Source organism: Petaurus breviceps, unplaced genomic scaffold (genome assembly GCF_028583685.1).
Source record: "Petaurus breviceps papuanus isolate PSGF00001 unplaced genomic scaffold, PetGlider_PUasm1.0 428, whole genome shotgun sequence".
NCBI lineage: Eukaryota > Metazoa > Chordata > Mammalia > Diprotodontia > Petauridae > Petaurus > Petaurus breviceps.
In genome coordinates, this window is record NW_027186331.1 from 2,026,169 (window position 1) to 2,051,263 (window position 25,095).

Below are 25,095 nucleotides of genomic sequence, written 5' to 3' on the forward strand. Positions count from 1 at the left end.
ATCCTCCCAGGCACAGGCGCATATAAGCTGACGATCCTCCCAGGCACAGGCGCATATAAGCTGATGATCCTCCCAGGCACAGGCGTAAGCTGACAAGCCCCAGCCCCCTCCTGGTTGGTGGGTCCAGCCCCTCCACTGACACAGTTGCGTGCTCTCTTTTTCTCATCCTTGGCACCTCTAAGGCCTGGGAGGAGCAGCTGAGTTGCTGTCTTTAGTCTAGAGGACAGAATGCCATCTGGTTGTTTCTGGAGGAACTTCCCAGCCAAGGACCTGGGAACTCCCAGGGGGGCAGAGGTCTGGCAGCCACGGGCTCCAGAGGCCTTCCAGAAATATGAAGCCTTCCTGTTTGTCGACTGGGCCTCTGGCTCCACTTCTGACATTCATGGGACCTAGGATTGAATCCAACCTCTGACACACACTAGCTGTGAGACTCTGGGCAAGACATCTCCCGGCCTCAGTTTCCTCAACAGCAAGATGGGTATAATAATTCCCATGTGATCTCTGTCCCTGGGTTGGCCCAAATGAGACAATGTCTGTAAAGTGCTTGGAAAACCTTAAAGTCTCCTGTAAATGTCAGAAGTTTTAGGCTTTAGAGCATTATGGGTAGACTTGGCAGTGAAGGCCTGAGTTTGAATCCTAGCTCAAATACTTGGTAGCTCTGTGAGGTTGGGCAAATCAAGACACCTCTCTGTGCCTCAGTTCCCTAAGCTATGAAATGGGGAGAATAATATCTGGAGGCTTGTCCAGGGATGTTGTGTTTGGAAATTTCTTGGCAAACCTTAAGACATCACAGAAATGTGACTAGTTACTGTTGTAATCATTCTTCTGCTATTATTATTAATTATTATAATGAATGATTTAGAGAGACAGTGGGGCACAGTAGACAGAGGGCTGGCTGGGGAGGTCCCAAGCCCTGGGTTCTGGCTCTGGCTCTGGCTCATACTTGCTGTGTGACCCTGGACCAGTCACTAGCCTCTCGGTGCCCAGGACCCTCAACCTCAGGCCAATCCTGCCACCTCAGTACTGGCAGCCAGAGCCCCTCCCTGCCCCCAGTCCTGCCCAGCTCCTTCCATCAATCTTAACGTGACTCGGTCCTTCCATGTTCTCTCATCCCCCTTTAGCTTAACTGAGAGACGAGGGTGGTTGGGCATGATGGCTTCTGTCCACAGAAGGCAGAGAATGGGCCTGGATTCAGGAAGGCCTTACTCACCAGGGCTGTGACCCTCCGGGCCTCACTACTCCTCCATAAAATGGGAGGGCTGCACAGGATGACTGTGAAGCCCCTTCCTGCCCTCCATCTAGGATTCCGTTTTCCTTCTGAGGAATCTCTAGAGGTTATTCCCATTTGATGGAGGAAGACACTGAGGCCCAGAGAGGGGAGGTAGCTGGAAGGCAGGAGCCCCAAAGAGGACACTCCACCAAGACCCTTCCCTGGGCCCTGGTCTCCTCCTCTCCCTTTCTAAAATCTTTTCTTTTTCTTTCCTCTCCCTTCCGTGCCTCCTCACTTCTAAATAACAGACTCAGCTGCTGACCCTCCTGGAGCGCCCTGAGGTCTGCAGACCTCATCCCATTGGAGCCTTGTGGCATCCCTGGGAAGCAGCCCCATTTCACAGATGGGATAACTGAGCCTGGAGTTAGCACTTTCCTGGGGACCTGCCGCTGGGAAGGAGAAGAGCCAGGACTCCAGAAGGTCTTCTGATTCCAAATGGGCCACTCCGGTCTCCTCTTGCCCTGACATCCTGTAGTTCTATGGTTTGTCCAACTAATAAATGGTGGCAGAGCTGAGATGGAGCCTAATGATGAGGACTTCTCCCATTTTACAGGAAGGAACTTGAGGCACAGAGCTGGTAAGGGACTTTCTTGCACAGGTAATAGTGATGGGAAGGATGTGAACACAGGTCTTTTGACTCCAGCACCATGGCTCCCAAGCTCCTCCTATGTGGCCACCAGATGCTAGAAGGGGCCACCCGGGGACCCACCTCAGTGTCCTCATCTCTAAAATGGGGACAACAGCAGCACCTACCTGCCAGAGTTGTTGCGAGGATCAATTGAGATCATAACTGTAAAGCACTTAGTACAGTGCTTGCACATAGTAGGTGCTATATAATGGCTAACGACTATTATTATTGTTATCAGTCGATGGAGATAGGCAGCTAGGGGGCGCCATAACACAGCGCCCTGGGCCTGCCGTCAGGAAGGTTCATCTTCTGAGTTCAAATCTGACCTCAGACACTTGCCAGCTGTGTGACCCTGGGCAAGTCACCGGTCCCTGTCTGCCTCAGTTTCCTCATCTGTAAAATGAGCTGGAGAAGGAAATCGCAAACCCCTCCAGTCTCTCTGCCAGGAAAACCCCAAAGGGGGTCACAGAGGGTCAGACATGACTGAAAAGTGACTCAACAACTACAACGCGTAAGTGATAACATTGGCCCAATCATGCCGCCCCTCAATAACCTCCTGGGGCTCCCTATGGAGCAAATACAAAATGCTCTGGTTGGCCTTCGGAGCCCCTCCTCCCTTTCCAGCCTGCTCGTGCCTCACTCCCCAGTGCCCCCGACCCCCGGCCGTCCATCTTTCAGCTCTGGCCGCCCCCCCGAGCCTGGTCCACTCTCACCACTGAACCTCCCTGGCTTTGTCGAAGTCCCAACCAAAGCCCCCCCTTCCGCAGGAAGCCCAGGGCTCCTTAGTCCTATGCCTTCCCTCTGCTATTTTCTGTTGATCTAGTCTACAGCTTACATACCTATATCTATATGCATGTATATTTATACATCATATATATGCACATATATGTTTGCATGCTTTTTCCCTGTTAAATTGTAAGCTATCCCTAGAGCTTAGCACAGTGCCTGGACTCAGTAAGTAGGTGCTTAATAAATGCTTAATGATCCACTGACTTTCAGAAGCTGTGACAGCCTCTAAGGAATGGGGGGCACCCCCTTCAGGGGCAGGGGGAAGTCTCTGGGGGGGCCTAGGTTGGGGAGGGTACTCGGCCGTTACCTGCCCTTGTGTGGCCGGCCTCGCTCAGGGACTCCCACAGGCAGACGCCGGTTCACGGTGGAGTAATCTGGGTCCAGTTCATAGCCTTCATCGTCCACCCCCAGGCTCCTGTTGTCATCCTCGAGCCCATAGGGCTCGGGCTGGAACCTCTCGGGCTGGGAGCGGCTGCTCATGGTGAGGTCTGGGCCGCTGCCCACTGGGGGCACCTGGGGCTGGGCACCGGGAGGCCCGTAGGCCTCCCTCCGGCTTGGCAGGGTGTAGCTGCCATCCTCAGGCCGGTAGCTGCTCCCAGGGACGTAGGCATAGCGGGGCCGATAGCCAACACCGCGGGACAAACTGCCGTAGCCGTCAGGCAGCTCAGCACCCCCGTAGCCACCGCTGGCGTCGTGGGCATGGAAGGAGCGGTAGGGCCCATCAGGGCCCTCCCCGTAGCTGTTGTAGGAACGGGTCAGGGTCGAGGAGGCCTGTGGTGGGAGGTAGCGTTCACCATTCTTCAGGTATCGCCGGTCGATGGAGTCTGTGTAGCTGCCCAGCGGGGAAGAGCCGTCCAGGACCGGGAGCCCATCGGGCCCCAGAGGAACCTGGCGCACCGTCCTCGTGGTCACCGTCTTTACCATCTTGGTGACCTGCAAGGCAGAAGCCCATCATCAGTGACTGCCTGGATTCACTGGACTTAGCACGTGAGGGGCCCCCAGACCATCCAGCCCAGCCCCTGAAGGTTCATTTTCTATAGTTTTATTGGTGTCTTTCTTACCACACCACAACTATTTCCAGAAATGCTACTTTATGCCCAAGCCCCAATCCAGCCACCTAGGGAGGCTTCCCTTGTAGCAAAGAAAAGCAAAACCACTGAACATATCATTTGTGTTTCATAGGGTATACAATATTCTGCACCCACAGGCTCCCACCTCTGATGAGAGAAATATATCAACAGATGAGAAAAGTGAAGTCCAAGGTCACATAGAGAATGTGGAAACAGTGGGTCACAGGACTACAGATTTATTTATTTGTTTTTGCTTTTTTTTTTTGAGGGCACTTGGGGTTAGGTGACTTGTCCAAAGTCACATGGCTAGTAAGTGTGTCAAGTGTCTGAGGTTGGATTTGAACTCAGGTCCTCCTGACTCCAGGGCCAGTGCTCTATTCACTGCACCACTTAGCTACCCCAGAACTACAGATGTAGAGCAGGAAGGTGCCTAGGTGATCAGTCGCCCACTTTAGAGAGGAGGAAACTGAGGCCCAGATGAATGAAGTGACTCCCCCAAGTACTAAGTGGCAGAGCTGGGATTTGAATCCAGGGCCTCTGATATCAAAACCCTGGGCTCTCTCCAGCATGTCATTCAGGACCTACATTTGCAATAACCCTAGGGTCACTGTGGATCCTTCAAGTGGGATATGATGGTGAAGTGGCAGAAGCCTCAGGTGTGGAGCTGACCAGCCTGGGTTCAAGCCCATTTACTTGCTGTGTGATCTGGGGCATATCCCTTCTCTTCTGTGGGACTGTGTAAAATGGGGGTAACCATGCTCGCCTCCCCGCCCTCACAAGCCTGTCACAAAGAATGTGCTTTGGAAAGTGTAAAGGGCCACATGAATAGGAATCATTTTTATCGTTGGTTTTCAAGCTGAGTCAGCAAGCACGTCTGGTAACAATGTAGGAGGCTCCCATCCCAATGGTCCTTCATTCCCATTAAACCAGGGACCCCGCTTCCGCTTTTCTGTTAACACAGCCACCAAATGCACTGCTTCCTAAGCGTGGGGGAAAGGGGTGGGCGGGCAGACATCTGGTTGTTTTATGGGCAGTTATAAAACAGATCTAGGACCAGGCCAAGCACTCAGGGTAAAAGCATCCGAGGACTCCCAGAGGCCAGTTGGTGAAGCCTCAGGGCCAGTGCAGACCAAATGGGGTTGGGCCATTAGTGCTCTGAAGAGAAAGTGGTGGGGGGAGGGAGACTGGGCCTCTCTCCACTCACCCCCATAGTCTCTCCTGTGCTGGTTTGCAGCAGACACTTCAGGCCCCCGCATAGCAGCAACAGCAGCCAAAGGCCAGTGCCGAGGAGTGGGCAGCTTCATGCCAGCGTCCTCTGGGAGAGGGGCCATTTATAACCGCCTCCCATCCTCACTGCATGACCCCTTCCGGCCTTCACAGGTCTGTCATATGCCCTAGCTCATCTCCTCCTTGGGAGGGAGGGAGCGAGGGAGGGAGGGAGGGAGGGAGGGAGGGAGGAAGGAAGGAAGGAAGGAAGGAAGGAAGGAAGGAAGGAAGGAGGAACAGAGGCACAGACTGTTCCCATTCCATAGCATCACCAAGTCTCCAAACCTAAAAGTTGGAATGCCCCTCCAATATCTTCTAGTTCACACAGCAGTGGGGACTTTTTAAGAAAATAAATCAACATGCATTTATTAAGCACCTACTGTGTCCTTAAGGAGTCTACATTCTAATGGGGGAATCATATTGGTAAATATGAGATATTTTTTTTGGAGAGGGGAGGGCAGGGCAGTTGGGGTTAAGTGACTTGCCCAAGGTCACATGGTGTTAAGTGTCTGAAGCTGGATTTGAACTCAGGTCCTCCTGACCCCAGGGCCAGTTCTCTACTCACTGCGCCACCTAGCTGCCCCAACATGAGACCTTTACACCACTCTCAGGGCTCCATCATGGTAAGGTCAGCCTTCAACAACCAGTGTCTCTGATAAAGGCCTCATTTCTAAAATATATAGAGAACTGAGTCAAATTTATAAGAATACAAGTCATTCCCCCACTGATAAATGGTCAACAGCAGTTTTCAGAGGAAGAAATTAAAGATATCTATAATCATACAAAAAAAATGCTCTAAGTCACTATTGAATAAAGAAATGCAAATTAAAACAACCAAGGTACCACATCTCACCTTTCTGATTGGCTAAAATAATAAAACAGGAAAACGATAAATGCTGGAGAAGATATGGAAATTGGAACACTAATGCATAGTTGGTGGAGTTGTGAACTGATCGAACCATTCTGGAAAGCAATCTGGAACTATGCCCAAAGGGCTATAAAAATGTGATACCCTTTAACCCAGTAATATTACTTCTAGGGCTGTATCCCAAAGAGATCATAGAAGTGGGAGAAAGACCCGCATGTACAAAAATATTTATAGCGGCTCTTTTTGTGGTGGCCAAGACCTGGAAATCAAGGGGATGTCCATCAATTGGGGAATGGCTGAACAAGGTGTGGTTTATGAATGTAATGGGATACTACTGTGCTATAAGAAATGAGGAGTCGATGGACTTCATAATAACCTGGAGAGACTTCTATAAACTGATGCTGACCGAGGAGAGCAGAGCCAGGAGAACATTGTACACAGTTATAGACACATTGTATCTTTGATACCCTGGGCTCCTCTCAGCAATGCAAGGCTGAGACAGCTCCAGAAGACTCGTGATGGAGAGGGACATTCACATCCAGAGAATTATGGAGCCTGAACGCAGACTGAAGCAAACTATGCCCTCTCTCTCTTTTGTGTTTTGTCTCGTTCCTTCTTTCTCGCTGTCCACTCCCCTGGTTATCATTCTTCTTCACAACCCGACTAAGCCTATATCAGACTGCACGCCACCATGGGGGGAAGGAGGGAGGAATTGTGGACAGGAATGTTGTAAACTAAAAGCAAATATATATATTTTAAATAAGGATACTGGGCCAGAATCATGAGGTCTTTGGTTCTTCCCACAGGACTCCTCATTGCCCACCTCCAGGCCTTTGTCCACTTCCTCCCATCCTCCGCCTCCTGGAATCCTTGGCTTCTCTTAGCAGCACGTCCTCCGGAGGGCCTTCCATGCCCTCTACCCTCCTCTGTCTCCTCCTGTCTTACTCTGATCCATTCTAATTTATGTCCAAGTTATCTCCCCCCATCTGAATGGAAGCTCTGGGAGAGCAGAGGGGAGTCTGGCCTCTTAGTGTATCTATAATGCCTGGCACACAGTAGGTGCTTAATAAATGTTCTTTCAGAACAGAGTTTGAATGCAGATTGAAGCAACTACCTGCTGACTTTTTTTCTTGTTTGGTTTTGTTTCCTCTCTCCCATTGTTCATTCCATCTGATACAATCCCTCTTTATAACCCGACTAATGTCTAATGTGAAAGTATTTGCAGATCCTATACTTGACTGTATGCGGCCAATGGGGAGGGGAAGAGAATTTGAAACTCAAAGAACTGGTGAACTGAATCTTGTAAACTCAAAGTAAACAAACAAATTAATAAAGATTAAAAAACAAAACAAAGCAAATGATCTTTCATTCATTCAGTGAACAAGAGGGTCCATCACAGTGTGCCGGTCATCAGTCCTTCAGCCTCTGCTTGGAGCCCTCCCAGGACAGGGAGCTCACTACCTCCCACAGCAGCCTGTCCTACTTGGGGAGAGTTCTTACCCAAGTCCTGACATTCAGCCCCTTTCTGCCTCCTGGGAACACCCCTCCACCCCTCCTGGGTCTGCCCCCACAAACAGAACAAGGATTGGGCCTCTTTCCGGATGCCCTCCCCTGACTCTTCTCATCCACAGTCAGTCAGCCAATGAATATTTAGTAAGCGCCTACTATGTGCAGGTTTGTACTCAGTGCAGCAACTGGGGCAAAGCTTCCTCCTGTCTACAATGAGAGGCTGCGTCACAGGGCTTCTGGGTCTGGAGGAGGGAAAAGAGGATGGGGAGGGACCAGCACCCACTCACACATGAAGCACCTATTGTGTACAAGGCCTCATGCTAGGCCAGAGAGGCCTCCCAGAAGGGTTGAGCCAAGTCCTAAAGGAACCAGGAATTCTAAGAGTTGGAGGTTGAGAGGGAGGGCACTCCAGGTGTGGAGAACAGCCAGTGCAAAGGCATGGAGGTGGGAGATGTGGAGCGGCATGTGTGAGAACTCGCCCCAGTGTGCAGCACTCTCTCCCACTGGAAAGGATTTTCTTATACTTGGTCTGGCTCTGGTATTTATACACAGGGCTCTTGCTCTAGAGACAGAAGGGACCTGGAGGGATCTGGTCAATCAGCCAAAAAAAAAACAACCATTTATTAAGCACCTACTGTATACAAGGCACTGTGCTAAGTACTGGAGATGCAAAGAAAGGCCAAAAATGGGGGCCTCAGTCCTCCAAGAGCTCACATCTGTTCAAGGAGAATGCAAATTTGGGAAGGAAATGAGAAGGCCTGCCCTCAAGAAGGCCTTTCCACTACAGAGAAAAAACATGGACACAGTCAGTCAGTTAATAAGCATTTTGTGAGCCCTTCTATGCATCAAACCCTGGACCCAACGCTAGAGACAGAAGAGAAACAGAAGCAGAGCCTACCCTCAGGGAGCTTAGGTTCTGGGGGAAGAGAGCCCAAAATACAAAGGAATTCCAGGAAATGAGGGGGACCCTGCGATGGGGGATGCGAGTTAAGTCTTGAAGGAATATTGGAGTTGTAAGAGGTCAGAGGTGAAGAGGGAGGGCATTCCAGGAGCAGGGGATGGCCTAAGCAAAGCCCTGGAGATGGGAGATTGCACACAAACGTGAAACACAGTGAGAAGGCCAGCTGGGCTGCAGAGAAGAGTGAAGGCTGAGTTAAGGTTCTCAGAATGAATGAGAGGCAAGCTGAAGGCCAGAGAGGGAGAAGAGTGTCACAGGGGAATGGCAGAGCAGTGGATGGACCCCCTGGGGCTCCTGCTGCCATCTTGGTCCACGAGGCCTCTCCAGATTATAGACAGCCCTCATGTTTTATACAAACCAAAGGCTATCAAAGGATGGTTAGGTCATAGACATGAACCTAGGAGGGCCTTTAGAGGTCTTTGGAGTCAATTCCCTCATTTTACAAAGGAGGAAACTGAGGCCCCATAATTAAGTGACTAGACAGAGTCCCATGGGGTATGATAATAAATGTCTGGGGGCAAGACTTGAACCCAGGCCTCACTGTCTTCAAATCCCATGCTCTCTCCGTGGCAGCCCCTGCCTCTGTTAGAGCCAGCTAGAGCCCCCATCGTCCTAAAGGAAGATTCTGGACCGCTGGGGGTCGGGGGAGAGTCGCTCCTGCCTGGCCTCTGCCACCGGGCCCTCTCACCTTGGTCTCTGTTCTCCTCGTGGTTCCATCCTCAGATGTGACAATGGACACGTGGGACGTGGGTGTGCCCGGGTCTTCCTCCACCGTCACCGTCTCCTCGACCATCTCCTGGGGCTCCTGCATCATTGCCAGGGACGTCTGATTGCCTGGACTTTGTTCCTAGGACACAGAGAAGGGACAGGTGGTTGGAGGCTGTCCTGCCTGGACGCCAAACAGTTTCCCCACCGCCTCCTAAACACACACACCACCTTGGCCGGCCAGTCATCTCTCCTTCAGGACACAGCCACAGCCAATCAGAGGAGCATTCTCCCAGGAGAATGGAAGCTCCCTGAGGGCAGGGACAGTTCAATGCCCTCTACAGCCTTCACAGCCGTCCTAGCTTTACAGTCTTCTCACACATTAGTGCCCTCCATTCCCTCTACTGCCAGTAAGCATTTATAAAGTGCCTGCTGTGTGCCTGGCACTTGCTGCCTTTCCTGGCCCATGCTGCTCTGCCTCTTGTCTCTGTGTCTGTGTGCTGGCTGTCTGCCATGCCCTGAGGCATCTCCTTCCTCACCTCCATCTCTGAGGGTCCTGGGTGCCCTCTTGGGCCCTTCTCCACTCATCACCTTCCAGCTATGCAGGCTTATTTAAAGGCCTCCAGTATCAGACTGGGAGGGTGGGGGCCGTCCCCATCCCTGTCTCCCTCCCCCGACTTCGGGAAGTACCCAGCCCACAGCAGATGCTTAATAATTGCTCTCTGACTGACTGACTTAGTCCTAATGGGATATAAGCTCCTTGAGGACATGACTGTGGGGTGTCTGTGCCCCACCCCAATCCAGTGGATGCACCAAGTGCTTACATGGCCTGTGGAATTAAAGCCAATGAGCTCTTTCCCAGTATTTGGCCCCAGACTACGACCTGGCCTTCACTGCACCCTCACTCTCACTGGGGGGGAAGTGTCTCAAGGCAGCCCCCCCCCCAGGCACAGCGCTAACAGGGGGCTGGGCTTTCCTGCCATCCAGCCTCCACAGGCCTCTCTGCACCTCCCCACCATGGCTCCTGGATGGGCCCCCTTGGGCCAAGAAGACCAAGACCTATCCTTCTTCCAATGGGCAGCCTTCAGAGCATTCAACAGGGACTGCCAAGTCCCTGAAGTCTCCCCTGCTAGAGCATAAAGAGTCTCAGCTGCACCGGCTTGTGCCCACCCAATGATGGCCAAGCCCCTCCCCATGCTCGTCCATGCCTTTGCTGGAGTTAGGTGCCCAGAACAGGATGGGTGCCTCCCTCTAGGAGAGGGCAGGGTCTTTGCTCCCTCTCTTCTCCCTCTGGGGCCCAGCACAGAGCCTTGTACCTGACAAGTGCCTAATAAATGCCTGTCAATCAGTCAATGAGCATTTATCAAGCACCTACTGTATGCCAGACTCTGTGATAACTGCTGGGAATGCTTAGACAAAGATGAAACATCCCCTGCCTTCAAGGGGCTTATCATCTGCCTATAAATACACATGCAGACATGCAGACACACACACATGCACACACACGCACAATTACAAATAGAATTGTTGACATGAAGCAGGAGGGCAGAGTGGTGGGGCTGCCTAGGGCTGCCCTTGCCAGGTCGGGAGATGAAAGGCTTCTATTTGAGACCTTGCTGGCATCAGTGACCGGCCCCTTCCCAGGACCAGCTCTGGAAGGTTGAGGGTGGGCTGGGCCAGTTTACTCTGGATCAGGGGCTGGTGTGCCCCTCAGCTTCCACCCTGCGCCCCAGGTCCCCCGCACGTTTAGGAAGTGAGCAGCAGGCCCCGGGCGGCCCACCAGGGAGCCGCCCTCTCCCCATCCCCTCCCCTGCTGTAAGGGCCCGCCACCACCTGGGCTGCTGAGGGTGAGCCGGCCAATGGTCAAGGGTCGAGGGTCGGCTCTGGGTGACTCTGACCCTGGACTTCACTTCCAGAGGACATCCAGCCCCCACCACATTCCTCTCTGGGGCAGCTCCCATTGTCCCACATCAAGCCTGCATTTACAGCCCATTCTCCACCTGGGGCTTGGCCCCAGAGGGCAGAAAAAGGCCCTTTGCACAGAACAGTCCTTCAGCTCCTCGAACCCAGCTCCCAGGCCCCAACCCCAGCCTTCTCTTCTCCAGATTCAACACCCTCCTTCCTGCCACTGATGCTCACATGGCACGCTCTCCTCCCAGCATGCTCTGGGTTTCCAACGTCCCTCATACAGTGGGGCACTCAGGGCTGGACAAAAGACTCCAGCTGAGCTCTGACCAAGGCAGAAGGCAGCCGGCGAGCTAGGCCCGTCTGCACTCTGGCCACTCAGCCTTCTGAAATACAGTGTGCAGCTGCATTACCAACCACATCACCATGACAGGCCCTGAACTAGAGTCCTGGGACCTGGATTTGAATTCTGCCTCAGCTCTGAACTGACCAGGTGACCACAGGCAAATGATTTCACCTATCTGGGTCTGTTTTGTCATCTGTAAAGTGGGAGGGGTTGGGGCCAGTGGCTTCAAGGTCCCTTCCAGCTATAAATCTAGGGTCTTATTTTAAAAAAATATTTTGTATACAGCCCAGAGTAGGCCCCGACTGCACGCTTGCGGACTGATAGACTCTCTGCCCCCACACGGCCCCAATCCAGAAGAGGGGCACGATAAACCTGCAAGGCGTGGGACAACCCCTTCCTAGTCCGTAAGCTCCACGAGGGGAGGGACCACGGCGGAGCTGACATGTATGTACGCCAGCGTGGGATCCCACACTGGAGAGGCAATGGACGGATGGACGGACGGAAGGATGGATGGAGGGAGGGACAGACGCACAGACTAGAAGGTGGACAGATAGATTAGATAGATGGACGATGGTTGGATTGATGGATAGATAAATAAGATAGATAAGAGACAGTTGGATGGACAGAAAGACAGATAGACAGACAAACAGATAGATGGATAGACTATAGACACAGATGGCCAGAGAGCTGGGAGGCCAGACAGACAGATAAGTGGAGATAGATAGGGAACTGGATGGAGAAAGAGATGGAGAGAGAGATGGATGGATGGATGTGTCAAGACAGAGAAAGATAAGAGACGGACAGACTAACAGACAAATATAGATATAGATGGATGGATAAACAGATGGGCAGACAGATGGGCAAATGGGCAGACCGAGAGATGGACAGACACAGACAGAAGCCCAAGTAGCTGTATATGTTTAATTAAAGTGAATGACAGCCAGGGCCTAGGGGCAGCAAAGCCAGGCGCTGGGCCGAGGGTGGCAGGGGATCGGCCTCAGCAGAGGGCAGGGTCCATCCAGCAGATTCAGTTTAAATAAGGAGATGCACCCCCAGACTGGGTGGAGCCGCGGGTCTTTTCTTGGCCACAGTGCAGGAGGAGGAGGGGCAGCTCCCCCCAGGTGTGGCCCTAATCTGGGAAGGATGACCACATAGGCCAGCCCAGATCTCTGCCTCCAGAGGCCCCAGGCCAGGCTATTTTCTACCAGAAGGTCCGGAAGCCCGGGGGAAGAATGGCAAACATCTCCGGTCACTCTCACATTGGTGACCATGCCCTGCTGGTCGAGCCTTCCCACCCACAATGCCAAAAGCTGAAGGGACCTCGGGACCAAGAAGTCCAACCTGTATCTGAGCAAGAATGTCCCTGACAAGTGGGCGTCCATCTCTGCTTGGACACCTCCCGTAAAGTAGGAGAACCATGACCAAACATAAATGAAAACCACCCAGAAGGCAGTGAAAGCCAATGATCAAGACTGGTGCCTGAGAAGGGCTGATCAAACACACCCCAAACTCTCAGGAGAGGTGGGGGCTGCTGGTGCTGAATGCTGAAGACCAGGCAGCCAGGACAGCTGGCTTCGTTTCTCTTTGACACAAAGGAGGACTCTAGGAGAGTGGTCAGTGGGAGATCATGCTAGGAGGTGATGCTAATATAGAAAATTGAAAGGTCTCAAAAAAAGCCCGTTTCTTTTTGAATTACAATGATAAGAGTAGCCAGCATTTATCGCTTTAAGATCTTTGCAGATGAGGACTCATGTGATCCTCACAACAACCCTGGGAATTGGGGATAGTATTATCTCCATTTTACAGATGGGGAAACTGAGGCAGGCAGCAGCAATGTGACTTGTCCAGGGTCACGGTGTCAGCAGCAAGACTCAAACTTAGGTCTTCCTCATTACTAGTTTCTGGCTCTGTCATCCATGGTGTCAGTACCTGCTTCCTGTCACCTCTCAAGCTGGCCCTTCTGAATTAGTCTCACGGATTTTCCTGACATTAAGCCTCAATCTGAGTAGGCTTGGTGGCTTACAGGATAGAATGCTGGACTTGGATCCAAGGAGATCTGAGTTCAAATCCTGTCCCAGACACCAGTGGTGTGACCCTGGGCCTCCGGTTGCCTCAGTTTCCCCAACTGTCAAATCATAACAGCCGCCACCTCGTCGCGTGGTTCTAAGGCTCCAATAAGATTCCAAATGCTGTGTCAGTGCCAACCATCATTATCTGCCCCTTTGCAAGCTTCCCCCTGCCACAGGTTTGGCCTATCAGAGCCAGGCAGACCAAGGCCATTCTCCTTTACAGGCCTCAGTTTCTCTATCTGTGAAGTGGGAGAGATGGCTGAGCCGTCCCCTTCCGGCTGTCCCCCTGTGATCCTGGGATCTGCCCTCAGATACTCAGAGAGTTCTCCGATCCCCCCCCCCAGGCTCCCTCCTGTGCTCCGTTAGGCCATCCTCTGGCTGGACCCCACGTCCCCCAGGACTCAGCTTGGCCATACACCAAGAGAACTGGGGTATCCTCTCATCCTCCAGGGAAAAACAAGTCCAACTCAGAAGACACAGAGGAGGAGATCACAGGACTGGGCCCCTCAGAGATGACTTAGTCCAGAAGAGGAAACAAGTTCATGTGACTTGCTCAGGGTCACGCAGCTATTAAGCAGGACTCAAACTCTGCTCTTAGTACAAATTCAGCATCCCGTGCAGCTCAGGGAAGGCAGCTCACTCGAACCCAGTGAGCAGGACCCTAGGTGGAGTCTGAGAAACTTCTGTTTGCCTCAGTTTCCCCATCTGTAAAATGGGGATAACAATAACATTAGTACCTATAGGATCAAATGAAATGATCCCTGTAAAGTGCTTAGCACAGCCTGGCACGCGGCAAGTGCCAGGGAAATGTCGGCAGATACACCGGTGTGACCCTGAACAAACACGTTCCCCAGCTGGCCTCAGTTTCCTCCTCTGTAAAGAGAGGGCTGCACACTAGGACCCAGCTGGTAACTTCTCCTGCCCAGGGGCAGACTGAGAGCAGACAGAGGTGAGAGAGCCTGCAGTGCCAGCCCCACCCATGGGGTGGGTGGGCAAGGAGACCAGACAGCCTGAGGCCAGCCCCTGCCCCCACAGCCCCCAGGACCCTGGGCCAGGTGCCCCAGCACCATCAGCTTCTTCTGCCTCCCTGCAGGCCAGCCTGGGTCAGGGAGAGCTGGAGGGGCAGCCCTGTGAGGCCATGGCTCTCCTGCACTGATGCCCCCTGCATAATCCCCCAGAGGACCTTGGTCTGGCCCAGAGACTGGAAAGCAACGCAAAGCCAAAAATCCTTCCCAGCGTCCCAATAAAGCCTGGTTTACAGGGTTTAGGCTGATTTACGAGGACCCTCGGGGCTCATGCCCTCCACAAGCAACAGAATTTTCCAGTTAACTGAACTATTTTATATTTAGTGTCTGGCTCAAGACAGGCCTGAGAGGAAGGGAAGGATGGGGATCATACTGCTGTGTCCCCCATTAGAATGGAGGCTTCTTGAGGGTAGGGCAGCTCAGAATACCAAAGAGGTTAGGGGCCTTGCAAGAGGCGAGCACTGTGGTGCACCCGATGATTCTGTCTCCCCAGAGGGCAGTGCTGAGTTCTGAGGCCCCATCTCTTTCGGACATCCCCTGTTCTCAGGCCCCTCCCAGTCCTGACATCCCCTGTTCTCAGGCCCCTCCCAGCCCTGACATCCCCTGTTCTCAAGCCTCTCCAACATTCCATGGTCCCTCTATGGTTCCGCATTTCTATGGGGCCTCTGATTACTCATCTTTCTGATGGGGGCCTGGGCACAGCTACCCCTGAGGAATCACAGGCTCAGATTTTCAAGCTTCCTTTAAACTTCAGCTCCAGTGATCTCTCCTGAAGGAGGCCTTTCCTGTCCTGTGCCCTCCCCCCTCTCTCCCCAAGCTTCTATCCACTCTGTGTGTATCTTGTATATGCACAGATGTTTGCCAGCTGTTTTATCCATCAGAACATGGACTCCTGGAGGGCAGGGACCAGGTGTTAGGGCTTTATTCTTGTATCCCCAGCACCCAGCTCAGGACCTGGCCCACAGTAAGCACCTACTAAGTGTGTGCTGATTAATTCAGGTTTAGAGCTGTAAAAAATCAAGTTTCCCAGAGCCATTAGGACAGGATTCTCAGACACAGAAGTCCTTAGTCTTCCAGCAACATTTAAAAAATGTAACCATGAAGGATGGGGTTGCTACATGACCAGGCTTGTTAGATCTTTGTGTAAAGTGAGAGTCAGTAAGTCAGGGCCCGAGGGACTCCCCTTTGTGCAGCACGTGGGCATTTGGGTTCTGGGGAGGCCTTCTTCCTGGGTTCTTGGCTGACTCTAGGGATGAGCAGCGCTGTCCCCAGCCTTGTGGAAACTCAAGGACCTAATTCCTCAAAAACCAACTGTACCCGAGAGTTGCGACAGAAGCCCAGAGAGAGGCGGTGATTTACCTAAGGTCACGCAGCAATGTTCCTCCTCTGTCATCTAATAAGGGGGCCGCAGGAATGGGCACACGCCCATTGAGGCCAGACTCTAAGCTTCCCAGAGTGCTGATGAATGTGCCCATCATACAGATGAGAAGATGGAGATCGTCTGGTCCAGTCCCCTCATTTTATAGAAGAGGAAACAGGTTCAGAGAAACCTGCCCAAGGTCACACAGCTACTGAACCGCAGAGGCGACATTAGAACTCAGTTCCTGCGACTCCCTCCACAGCACCACACTGCCCTCCTCCAAACATGCTACCTCTGGAGTGAACCATCCGTTTTCTCAGCTGAGGGAGATGAACCAGGTCTATTTGCATTTGGAAAATTAGCAAAAACCTCAAGTGTAAACATCTCATTCAGCTCTGATTAGAAACAGATTATATCATTAGCAGGCTCCCAGCCTCCCCTGCCAGGCCTATAGGCTGCCCTCCGACCATAGGGAGAAGACTAGGAGCCTTTGCCAGATCTCTGAAGGTTTAAATGTTCATACTGAAAGTTTAACAACCAGATTCTGCTTACTCTGAAATTTTAACAATCGGATCCCTGTTCCAGGTGGCTCTAGCAGATCACTGCCCACATCTCCCCTCCTTTGCTCCTATTTAGGGATTGCTGAATAATGCTGGATGAAGTCTTAAAACTTTGTTGACTCCGTGTAACCTTGAGCAAGTTACTTAACCCCGATTGCTTATAAAAAAAAAAAAAAACTTTGTTGACCTAGGCTACTACACATTCATTCTACATAATCTCAAGTGGGCCCTCACCACAGCAAGGCAAACCCTTTGATTTCCTGCTCAGTCCCTTTAATTCTCTACCCTATTCTCCACAGTGACTGTTTCAAGTGTTCTCTCCTCTCCTCAAGCCTCCCAAATCACTTCTCCCTTGACCCTCTCAGCTAAGGGCCTGGACACACACATTTCACTAGAAAGATGGAGGCCATTTGCTGAGAGCTCTCTCTCCTCATTTGACATCCTGGCCTGTTATTTTATCCTACATGCAAGTGTTTCATGATGAGGTGGCCCTTCCCCTTGCTGAGGTCATTCCTTCCACCTGGAAGGACCTTCCTTCCTCTGTCATCCCCTTCTCTCATTTATCTTCAGTCTCTCCCTCTCTCCTGGCCCATTCCCTGTTGCCTACAACGTGCCTCCCTTGGTCCTCCTATCTCTGCTAACTAGCAGCCCATATCTTCTCTCTCAACTATACTCAGGACCCCCACTTCCCTCTCTCCCTCTCTTTGAAAACCTCTGCTGTCACCAACCTCATCATCCCACCGAGACCACTCTCTTCAAAGTGACCAATGATCCCTTAATCCTCAGGTCCAGTGGCCTTCCTCCACTCCTGACCTCTCTGCAGCCTTGCCACTGTCCGTCACCCTCTCCTTGACTCTCTCCTCTCTCTAATGTCTCTCCTGGTCCTCTTTCTACTTATCTGACTGCTCCTTCTCCGAGGCCTTTGCTAGATTCTCTTGCAGATCATGCCTCTAATCATGATATCCATCCCAGAGGGCTCTGGAAGCTGCTTTTCTTTTCTCCCTCTATACTATTCTTACTTAGTGATCTCATCAGTTCAATGGGTTCAATGATCTCAATGAAGATGACCCTTATATGTACACCCAGCCCTTACCTCTCTCCTGAGCTACAGTCCTGCATCACAAACACTAGTGGGCACTTCAAGCTTGGGTGCCTGCAAGGCATCTCTAACCGAATCCATCCAAAACAGACATTATTACTTCCCTGCCCCCCAGTTTTCCCATCTCCCCAACTTCTCTGTCACTGCTGGAGGTCTTCCCAGTCCCCCAACACAGGTGACATCCTTGACTCAATCCCTCTCATGCCCAGATCTACTCAGGTGCCAAACACTTCTCATATGCACTCCCCTCTCTCCTCCAACACTGCCATGGCCTTCGAGCAACCCCCATCAACTCCTACCTGAACTTCTAATCGGTCTCCCTGGCTTAGGTATTTAAAGCCCTTTGTAGCCTGGTTCTAATCTACCTTTCCAACCTTAATCTATTTTAATATACATTAAATATATCTTAATTAGTCCCCTCCCGGCCTACCCTGGTTCGGCCTCACATGGGCTGGGTCCATCTCAGCTCTTTTGCACAGTCTTCCCAGCACACCCACCCGCCCAAGGCCCAGAATGGCCCCGTCCTCATATCAACCTCTTAGAATCCGAAGTTTCTTCCAAAGCTCAGCCAAAGGGTCACCTCCTCCCTGAGTCCTTCCCAATGATCTTGAATTGATGTATTTATACATGTATATGGTGTCCTCCTGATACAGTGGGAATGGGGGGTCAGGAACTGTTTGTTTTGGGGTTGCTTTTTGCCTGTGCACCCCAATATCTAGCACTTGGACTGCTAAGCACACAGTAGGAGCTTAATAAATGCTTATTGATTGAAGCCAATTGAGGAAATCTGGGCCTCAGTCTCCTCTTCTGCACAGTGAAGGGTTTGAACTAGACAATCTTTAAGAATCCTTTCAAGGGGTAGCTAGGTGGCAGTGAACAGAGCATCGATCCTAGGGTCAGGAAGACCTGGGTTCGGAACCAACCTCAGACACTTAACACAAAAAAATAGCCATGAGACCTTGGGCAAGTCACTTTACCCCAATTACCCTCCAAAAAAAAAGAATCCTTTCAACTCCAATTTTCCAGCCCATATTTCTAGCCATATGCTCTATTCCTTCCCTCTTCACATGGTATCTTCCAGCTGGAGGATCTGGATATGTCTCCCCATTGTACTTTACCACCTCTGTGCCTTTGCTCACACCATCCTCTATTCCTGACGTGTTGCCCCCTCTCTATCCCTAAGAGGCTCTTGGCCTTTTTTCGTTCCAGGGCCCCTCTGGCAGCCTGAGGACATCTACAGACACCCACAGGCGAGGGCTGGGCATTTGGCCTCCATCTAAAGATGGTCCCTTCCCTTCGTTACCCAGGGAGAGCTCCCTCCCCTCCCTGGCCCGCCTCTCTGGTCTGCCCAGCTCTCTCCTTCCCACTCCTGGGCTCAAGGCCCGGGAACCACAGGTCTTCCTAATCAAAGGCAGATGTTCCTCTCCCCCGCCAGCTCCAAGTCCCAAGTAGTTAATCTCAAAGACAAATAGCGAGTGTAGTGCCGTGGTCGGTTTGTCTTGGCGGGCACCCCGGCCCCAGCAGGGCCTGGCATCGGAGCCTGGGAAGGGGAGAGGAGGAGAGCAGAGAAGACAAACAAGGCAGGGAACAGAGCCAACACCCCGGGGAAGGTGAGGCCAGGTTTTCAGCTGTGGAGACCTTAAAGTTCCTCATGGAAAAAAACCCACAAGGAATGTTCGGTCTGGGCCAGACCCTGGCCCCTCAGGCCTCTCTGTTACGGGCTCCCAGAGGTCATCTGCGAGCCCCCAGTAAAGACCCAGCAGGACCCTGCTCTGGCCAGCCTGGGGGCTGGAGCTGACAAATGGCACCCAGGATGGGTCAGGACCCCAACCCGGCTCAAGAGCTCTGTGTCCACACGAAGGTCAGAGGTCAAAGCCTGTAGATTTGGAAGGGAGGCTTTTCTTACAACTGCCCTGCAGGGTAGCCAGATCTAGTACTGCCCCTAATCTACAGATGGGGAAACTGAGGCCCAGGGAGAGGGCCAAAGCTGGAAGGGGCATCACAACACAGAGGGTACATGTGGTTGGGAGATCTTACAGATGGGGAGACTGAGGAGCAGCAAGGGAGATGACTTACCCACAATCACACAGGTCACTAGGCTCCAGATCCACCCATCACAAAGGTGAGGAAACTGAGGCCCAGAAAAATCTCTTGCTCTGAGTGGCCCAGACAGCTAGTGGCAGAGCCTGCAGCCAAAGCGGGGCCTCAGAATCACTAGACTCGGGGGCAGAGATCTTTGAGACTACTGAGCCTACCCCTTCATTTTACACATGGGGAAACTGAGGCCCAGAGGAGGAAAGAGACTTTTCCAAGGTCACAGAGTAGATGTTGGATTCCAACCCAACGACCTTTTTGGGTACCAGGTTCTTTTCACAAACAAGACAGCTCGGAGAGGAAGAATCTTTCTGTTCCCCAGCTTGCCTGTCCCCCCTGTACCTGTCCCCCCTGTACCTGTACCCCCACCTGCTCTGCTTGCAGCCGACTTTTGGAACGCCAGACTCATGATGAGGACTGTTCTTCAGTCCATCCCTGCCCTCAGAGGGGTTCCCAGCCACATCCAGGAGGAGGGGGCTCTGCGTGTCTCCCTACCCAAGGATCAGCCTGAGAGTGATTGAGGCTGCCCATGATGGTGGTATCCTAGGCTCTCTGGAGCTGCCCTCGGGGCCAATGAGTCGCCCTCCCCTCATTTTTCTGATGGGGAAACTGAGGCTCAGAGAGGTAAGTAAGTGACTTGCCCAAGGTCATTCAAGAAGCAATTAGCAGCGTCAAGATTTGAACCCAGGTTTTCTGACTGGTTTCTCACAGAGCTGGGCCAAAGGAGGACGGGAATATAGAAAGCTATGAGTCTGCACCATTAAGGGCTGTACCTGAATTCTCCAAATCCTGAGTGGGAACAAGGAAGTGCCCACATGCTCCTCTCCCCTGCCCCCTCTTTCTGGGCCTCAGTTTCCTCATCTGTAAGATGAGAGGGCCCTCCACCCTTCAGTGTCTCTCCTGCTCTGCCATTTCCTCCCAGGTTCCTCAACAGGGTCCCCTCATGCCGTAGCCTCAGAATTCTCAGAAATGATTCCCAAGGAGACTCCATGGCTTTGGAAGAAAACTAGCCCTTGGGGCAGGGGGCGGGGGGGAGCAAGGCCCTTCACTCTTCCAGACAATCAGGGAGGGAGAGCCCAGGACTGACCCAGCTGTGGGGGGACATCAGTGGCTTGAGGCCAGGGCCAGGCCTGGGTCAGCTGTCCTCCCCTCCCAGACACTGGCTTGTTCTTGGCCTCAGAAACTGCTCACAGTTCATGTCCTAAGGCGGAAGAGGCCACTGATCTTGGCGCCCAGGCCCCGGTGGTCAAACGCAGAGCCTGAGGGGCCCCGTGGTCACTTAATGAGAGCTGTGGGCCTGGCCCGGGTGCCGGCCTGGCGGGGCCCACCAGACAGAGGCCAGGGTGGTACGGGAGTCGAGAGAGTCAAGAGAACACGGATCTCAAGCCCCGTTGTTCCTTATTGTGGTGTGACTCAGCCAACACACTCTCTCGGCCTCAGTTTCCCCATCAGTAAAGTGGAGAGGCTGAATGAGATGATCTCAGAGCCCCGGCCTGGCTCTAGGCCTTGTGCACCCTCTCTGCTCCTTGGCCGGCCCCATCCTCAAGGAAGGCAGTGGGGAAAGTCACTGCAACTCTCTGAGCCTCAGTTTTCCTATCTGTAAAATGGGGCAAACAGTCGGTGCCTACCACAGGAGATGGCTATGAGGGAAGCCCCAGGCAACCCCCCCAAGGTCTGGCTCAGGGAGGGCTCATCCATGTACCAGCTGAATCATCCAGGCCCTTCCCCAGCCCTGCTCCTGCCCAACCATGGAAAGCAAGAGTTCAGTGAGGGCCACATAAATGCTAACAAATTAAGGAGGGGACCGAGCCAGGGCAAGCCCTCCATTTAACAGATGTGGAAACTGAGGCCCAAGAAGAAGGGACTTCCTAAGGCCCCTCCCAGCCCTAGCAAGGACATCCTAGGCTCATAGGACTATGCACTTTGAACTGGAAGGTGCCTTAGCAGCTTGAGATTTGGCAGCTGAGATAACTGAGGCCAGGAGGAGGGGCCGACGGCCTCCCACCCCTCCCCCAGGGCAGACTGTCATGCCAGCACCACCAGCTTCTCTCTGGGGACGGCAGCAGCCTGGGCTTTCGAAGGATGACAAGATGAGGAATTAAAATGGGACATTTCAGCCTCTCATTTAACAAGTGGAACCGCCAAACAATTTCCTCTCCTCTCTCAGCTATAGCTAACACCTGAGATGATACAGCCCATTAGCTGGAATGGCGCGGGAAAGCTGGCAGAGGGACTGCGGGCCACGGATGCCTGCGCATCTCAGAGGGGTCACTCCAACCCCAAGTTGCTGTCTGATGAGAGAGACAGCGAGAGAGACAGAGAGACAGAGAGGCAGAAAAAGACAGAGACAGAGAGAGACAGAGAGGCAGAGAGAGAGAGAGAGAGAGAGAGAGAGAGAGAAGATGGGAAAAATGTGCGAAAACATGAACTGCTCCCCTGCCATCCCACGCTCCACGTTCTAAGCTCCCCTGCCATCCCACGCTCCACGTTCTAAGCTCCCCTGCCATCCCACGCTCCACGTTCTAAGCTCCCCTGCCACCCTATGCTACATGTTCTAAGCTCCCCCAGCTCTCAGGGTCTACTCTTCTCTCCTCCAACAGGTGGAGGGGAAGAACATGAGCAAAGGGGGATGCCCTGAGAATCCTCCCTAGCACGCTGGCCCCCAACAAGGCAAGATTCCTGCTGCCTGGTAGCTGACGGGGCCAAAGAGGGGCTCTGTTCCCTCGTGCCCGAGCTGCCAAGATAAGGAGGATGAGGTTCCCACAGATTCAGCGCCCTGCGCCATGGAGCTCATCTCCTCGTCCCTCCCCGTCCTCACAAGGGAAGCCAGCTAGCGGCCTGTGGGCCTCCGTCCTGGCTTCTACAGCTAATCTCGACACTCACTAGCTGTGTGACGTTAAGGAAAACACTTCCCCATGCCCAGCCTCAGTTTCCCCATCGGTAAAATGGAGCTCCCTACATCCCAGGGCTGGGGTTCAGAAAGGCCTCGGTCAACCACGGACAATGACTGAGTTACACGTATCACATGTGGGGTCGGGGGCCTTGGGTCACTGGCCTGTCGTCTCAGGTAAGCGCGAGGGGCTGGAGTGAATCTGGGCTCTCATCATATAAAGTCATACGCTATGATAATAACAGCAGTGGCCGCTAGCTATTGTGACGGCATTTTAGGGCATTACAAATGTGATTATCCCCATTTTACAGATGAGGCAACTGAGAGAGACAAGAGGCTAAGGGACATGCCCAGGATCACACAGTGAAAGGCCTGAGGCAGAATTAGAACTCAGGTCCTCCACCCCAGGCCCAGGCCTCCACATCTTGCCTCCTGGCTGTGGGCCCTGCTTTGGGTATTCCTAGGTCCTTCCCCTCCCTCCAATGCCCTGATAGACACCCAGCCCAGGTGGTGGTCTGGTGTCTGGCCTTCCCACAATGTTGATCTGCCTCCCAGTAACTTCTGCCCACAGCTCCTGGCTCTGCCCCCTGAGGACAAGGAGAAGGGATGTAGTCCTGTCTTTCAAATACTTGGGGTCACCCTCATGTCCCCTGGAATCGTTCCTTCTTTGGACCCCTGGCTGGCTTCTCTTGTGATGGGGACCCAAGGCTTGTCACTAGCCTGGCGGCCTTTCCCTGGACATTCACCAGCTCATGAGTGTCCTTCCTAAAAGGTGGCATCCAGAACTGACCACTGGACCCCAGACAGGCTCCAGCCAGGGCAGAGGACACAGAGACTCCTCCCACTTTCCTCCCTGAACATCTGTGCTTGCTTAACTGCCCCCAGTTTGAGCTCTCCCCTCACTCCCCATCCCTCTCTTCCCCTGGCCCCCAAGCCCCAAGTCCCTGGTCAGGGCAGGTCATGGGAAGGGCAGGCCCAGGGGGGTCCTGGAGACACGCCAAGGGCTGCCATCCAGACTCTGAAAGAAAAATGGATTCCTGAGCCGTTGCCCAGCAGGGCTGGGACATGCGTGGGGCAGAGAATCTGCTCAGGGTGACTTAGCCAGGGACTGGCCAGCCTCTGCTGTGACTCTGGGCCAGCCCTGCCTCACTTCCCCCCACCTCTGAGGTGGCCCGCGGGATCCAAGAAATGTGTGGTCTTCTCCCAAGGGGGAGGTCGGGTCAGGGCCAAGGATGGCCTTCAGAAGCTTCTGCAGGTCCTCCCAGGCCTCTCTGACCACACTGGGCCCACCCCCGTGCCAAGGCCAGCTGGCTCTCCCTGGGGTCCTTGGAGGTCACCTGGACTGACCCTCTGCTTTTACCCACGAAGCAGCTGGGGTCCGGAGACGGGAGGGAACGAGGTCTCAGTCACAGCAAGTTAGGAGGCCAACGGATCTTAGGGCCAGAAGCCTCCTCATAGGCCCAACCCGTCCATTTTACAGAGAGAGAAACTGAGGCACACAGACAGCAAATGACCCCCTCAGGGTCACTAACATAGTCAGTGAAAAAGGCAGGATTCAAACCCGAGTCACCCAACCCCCAAGCAACAGCTTCCCCACGTGGTCTTCCTGACAGGGAGCTCGTCACTATTCAGGGAAGCATCTCCCTCCCTTATCACAGCCCCACGTCATCTCCTCTGATGAGCACAACCACCCTGCGAGCTGCTGTCACTCACCCATTGTACAGATGGGAAAGCGGAGACGTCGAGGTCCCAAAGCCAGCAAGTGTGAGAAGAAAGCCCAGGCCTCTGTGCCCTGAGCTACCCAGCTACCCGCCTCCAAATGCCCTCCGACCTCCCCCACTGCTTCTAGTCACCTTCCTCCTTGAACTGCACAGACCAGGAGACTGAGACTCAGGGAGGGGAAGGTGTTTGTCCAGCCCCCCACAGCAAGGGGTGTGAGCAGCAAGACCCCAGTCCCAGGCCCCCGAGGTGCCTCTGATCAGAGGCTGCCCTCTCTAGGGCCTCAGGACACGGTGAGGCTTCATCTGGACACTCCCCCGGCCCCCAGCTGCAGCCCTGGCCCACTCAGGCCAGGCTTCCCTCCAGCCTCCATAGCCTTCACTCATCCGGGGCTCATGTCCCGTTCAAGAACTGCCACAGAATATTTCTGCGTGGCCTTGTCTACGCGCCCAAAGCCCTCTGTCCTGCAGAGGCTGTGAAATTCTGTGGACGACTGTCCCCAAGGTGGACAGCCTCCCTCCCCAGCTCAGGAGAATGAGGCCAGCCGGGAGTCAGGCCACCTGGGTTCACATTCCAAGCCAGCCACCTGGCCTCTGTTTCCCCAATATAAACATGGGGTTGGGTCTGACCTTGCCCATCCTGTCCAGCTCTGATACTCTACAGGCCCAGGAGGTTCCAAGTTAGCCACCACGAGCCCCACCCACAGAGTAAGCCGGGGCACAGCCGGCTGACTGGCCAGTCAGAGGCACCACCTGTGAGACCGTCCCTAGGGGCCAAGCCCAACAGTTCTGGGGCCGGCGCAGCTGGAGGCTCATCTTTGCCTCTGGCCACCTCCTTTTTGGAAGGTCAGTGACTCGGTGTTGTCACCCTCTGCTCCTCCCCCTCCCCAGAATGGGGGCTGGGAATCAGCAAGGGTGGCTACCGTCCCAGAGGATGGTATCAGACATTCAAGAACCAACAATGCA

At 53.3% G+C, this 25,095-nt stretch overlaps 1 protein-coding gene across 1 annotated transcript in view; it reads right to left on the minus strand.

Moving 5' to 3' along the window:
- The window catches only part of ARVCF (ARVCF delta catenin family member), a 339,824-nt gene that overhangs the window by 41,965 nt on the left and 272,764 nt on the right, over positions 1-25,095 (minus strand). Inside the window, exons 7-8 of the mRNA XM_069100847.1 lie at positions 9,047-9,205; positions 2,995-3,620 (exon numbers count right to left, since the gene is read on the minus strand). Of these exons, the coding sequence (XP_068956948.1) occupies positions 2,995-3,620; positions 9,047-9,205 (785 nt within the window). The remainder of the gene's footprint in view (positions 1-2,994; positions 3,621-9,046; positions 9,206-25,095) is intronic.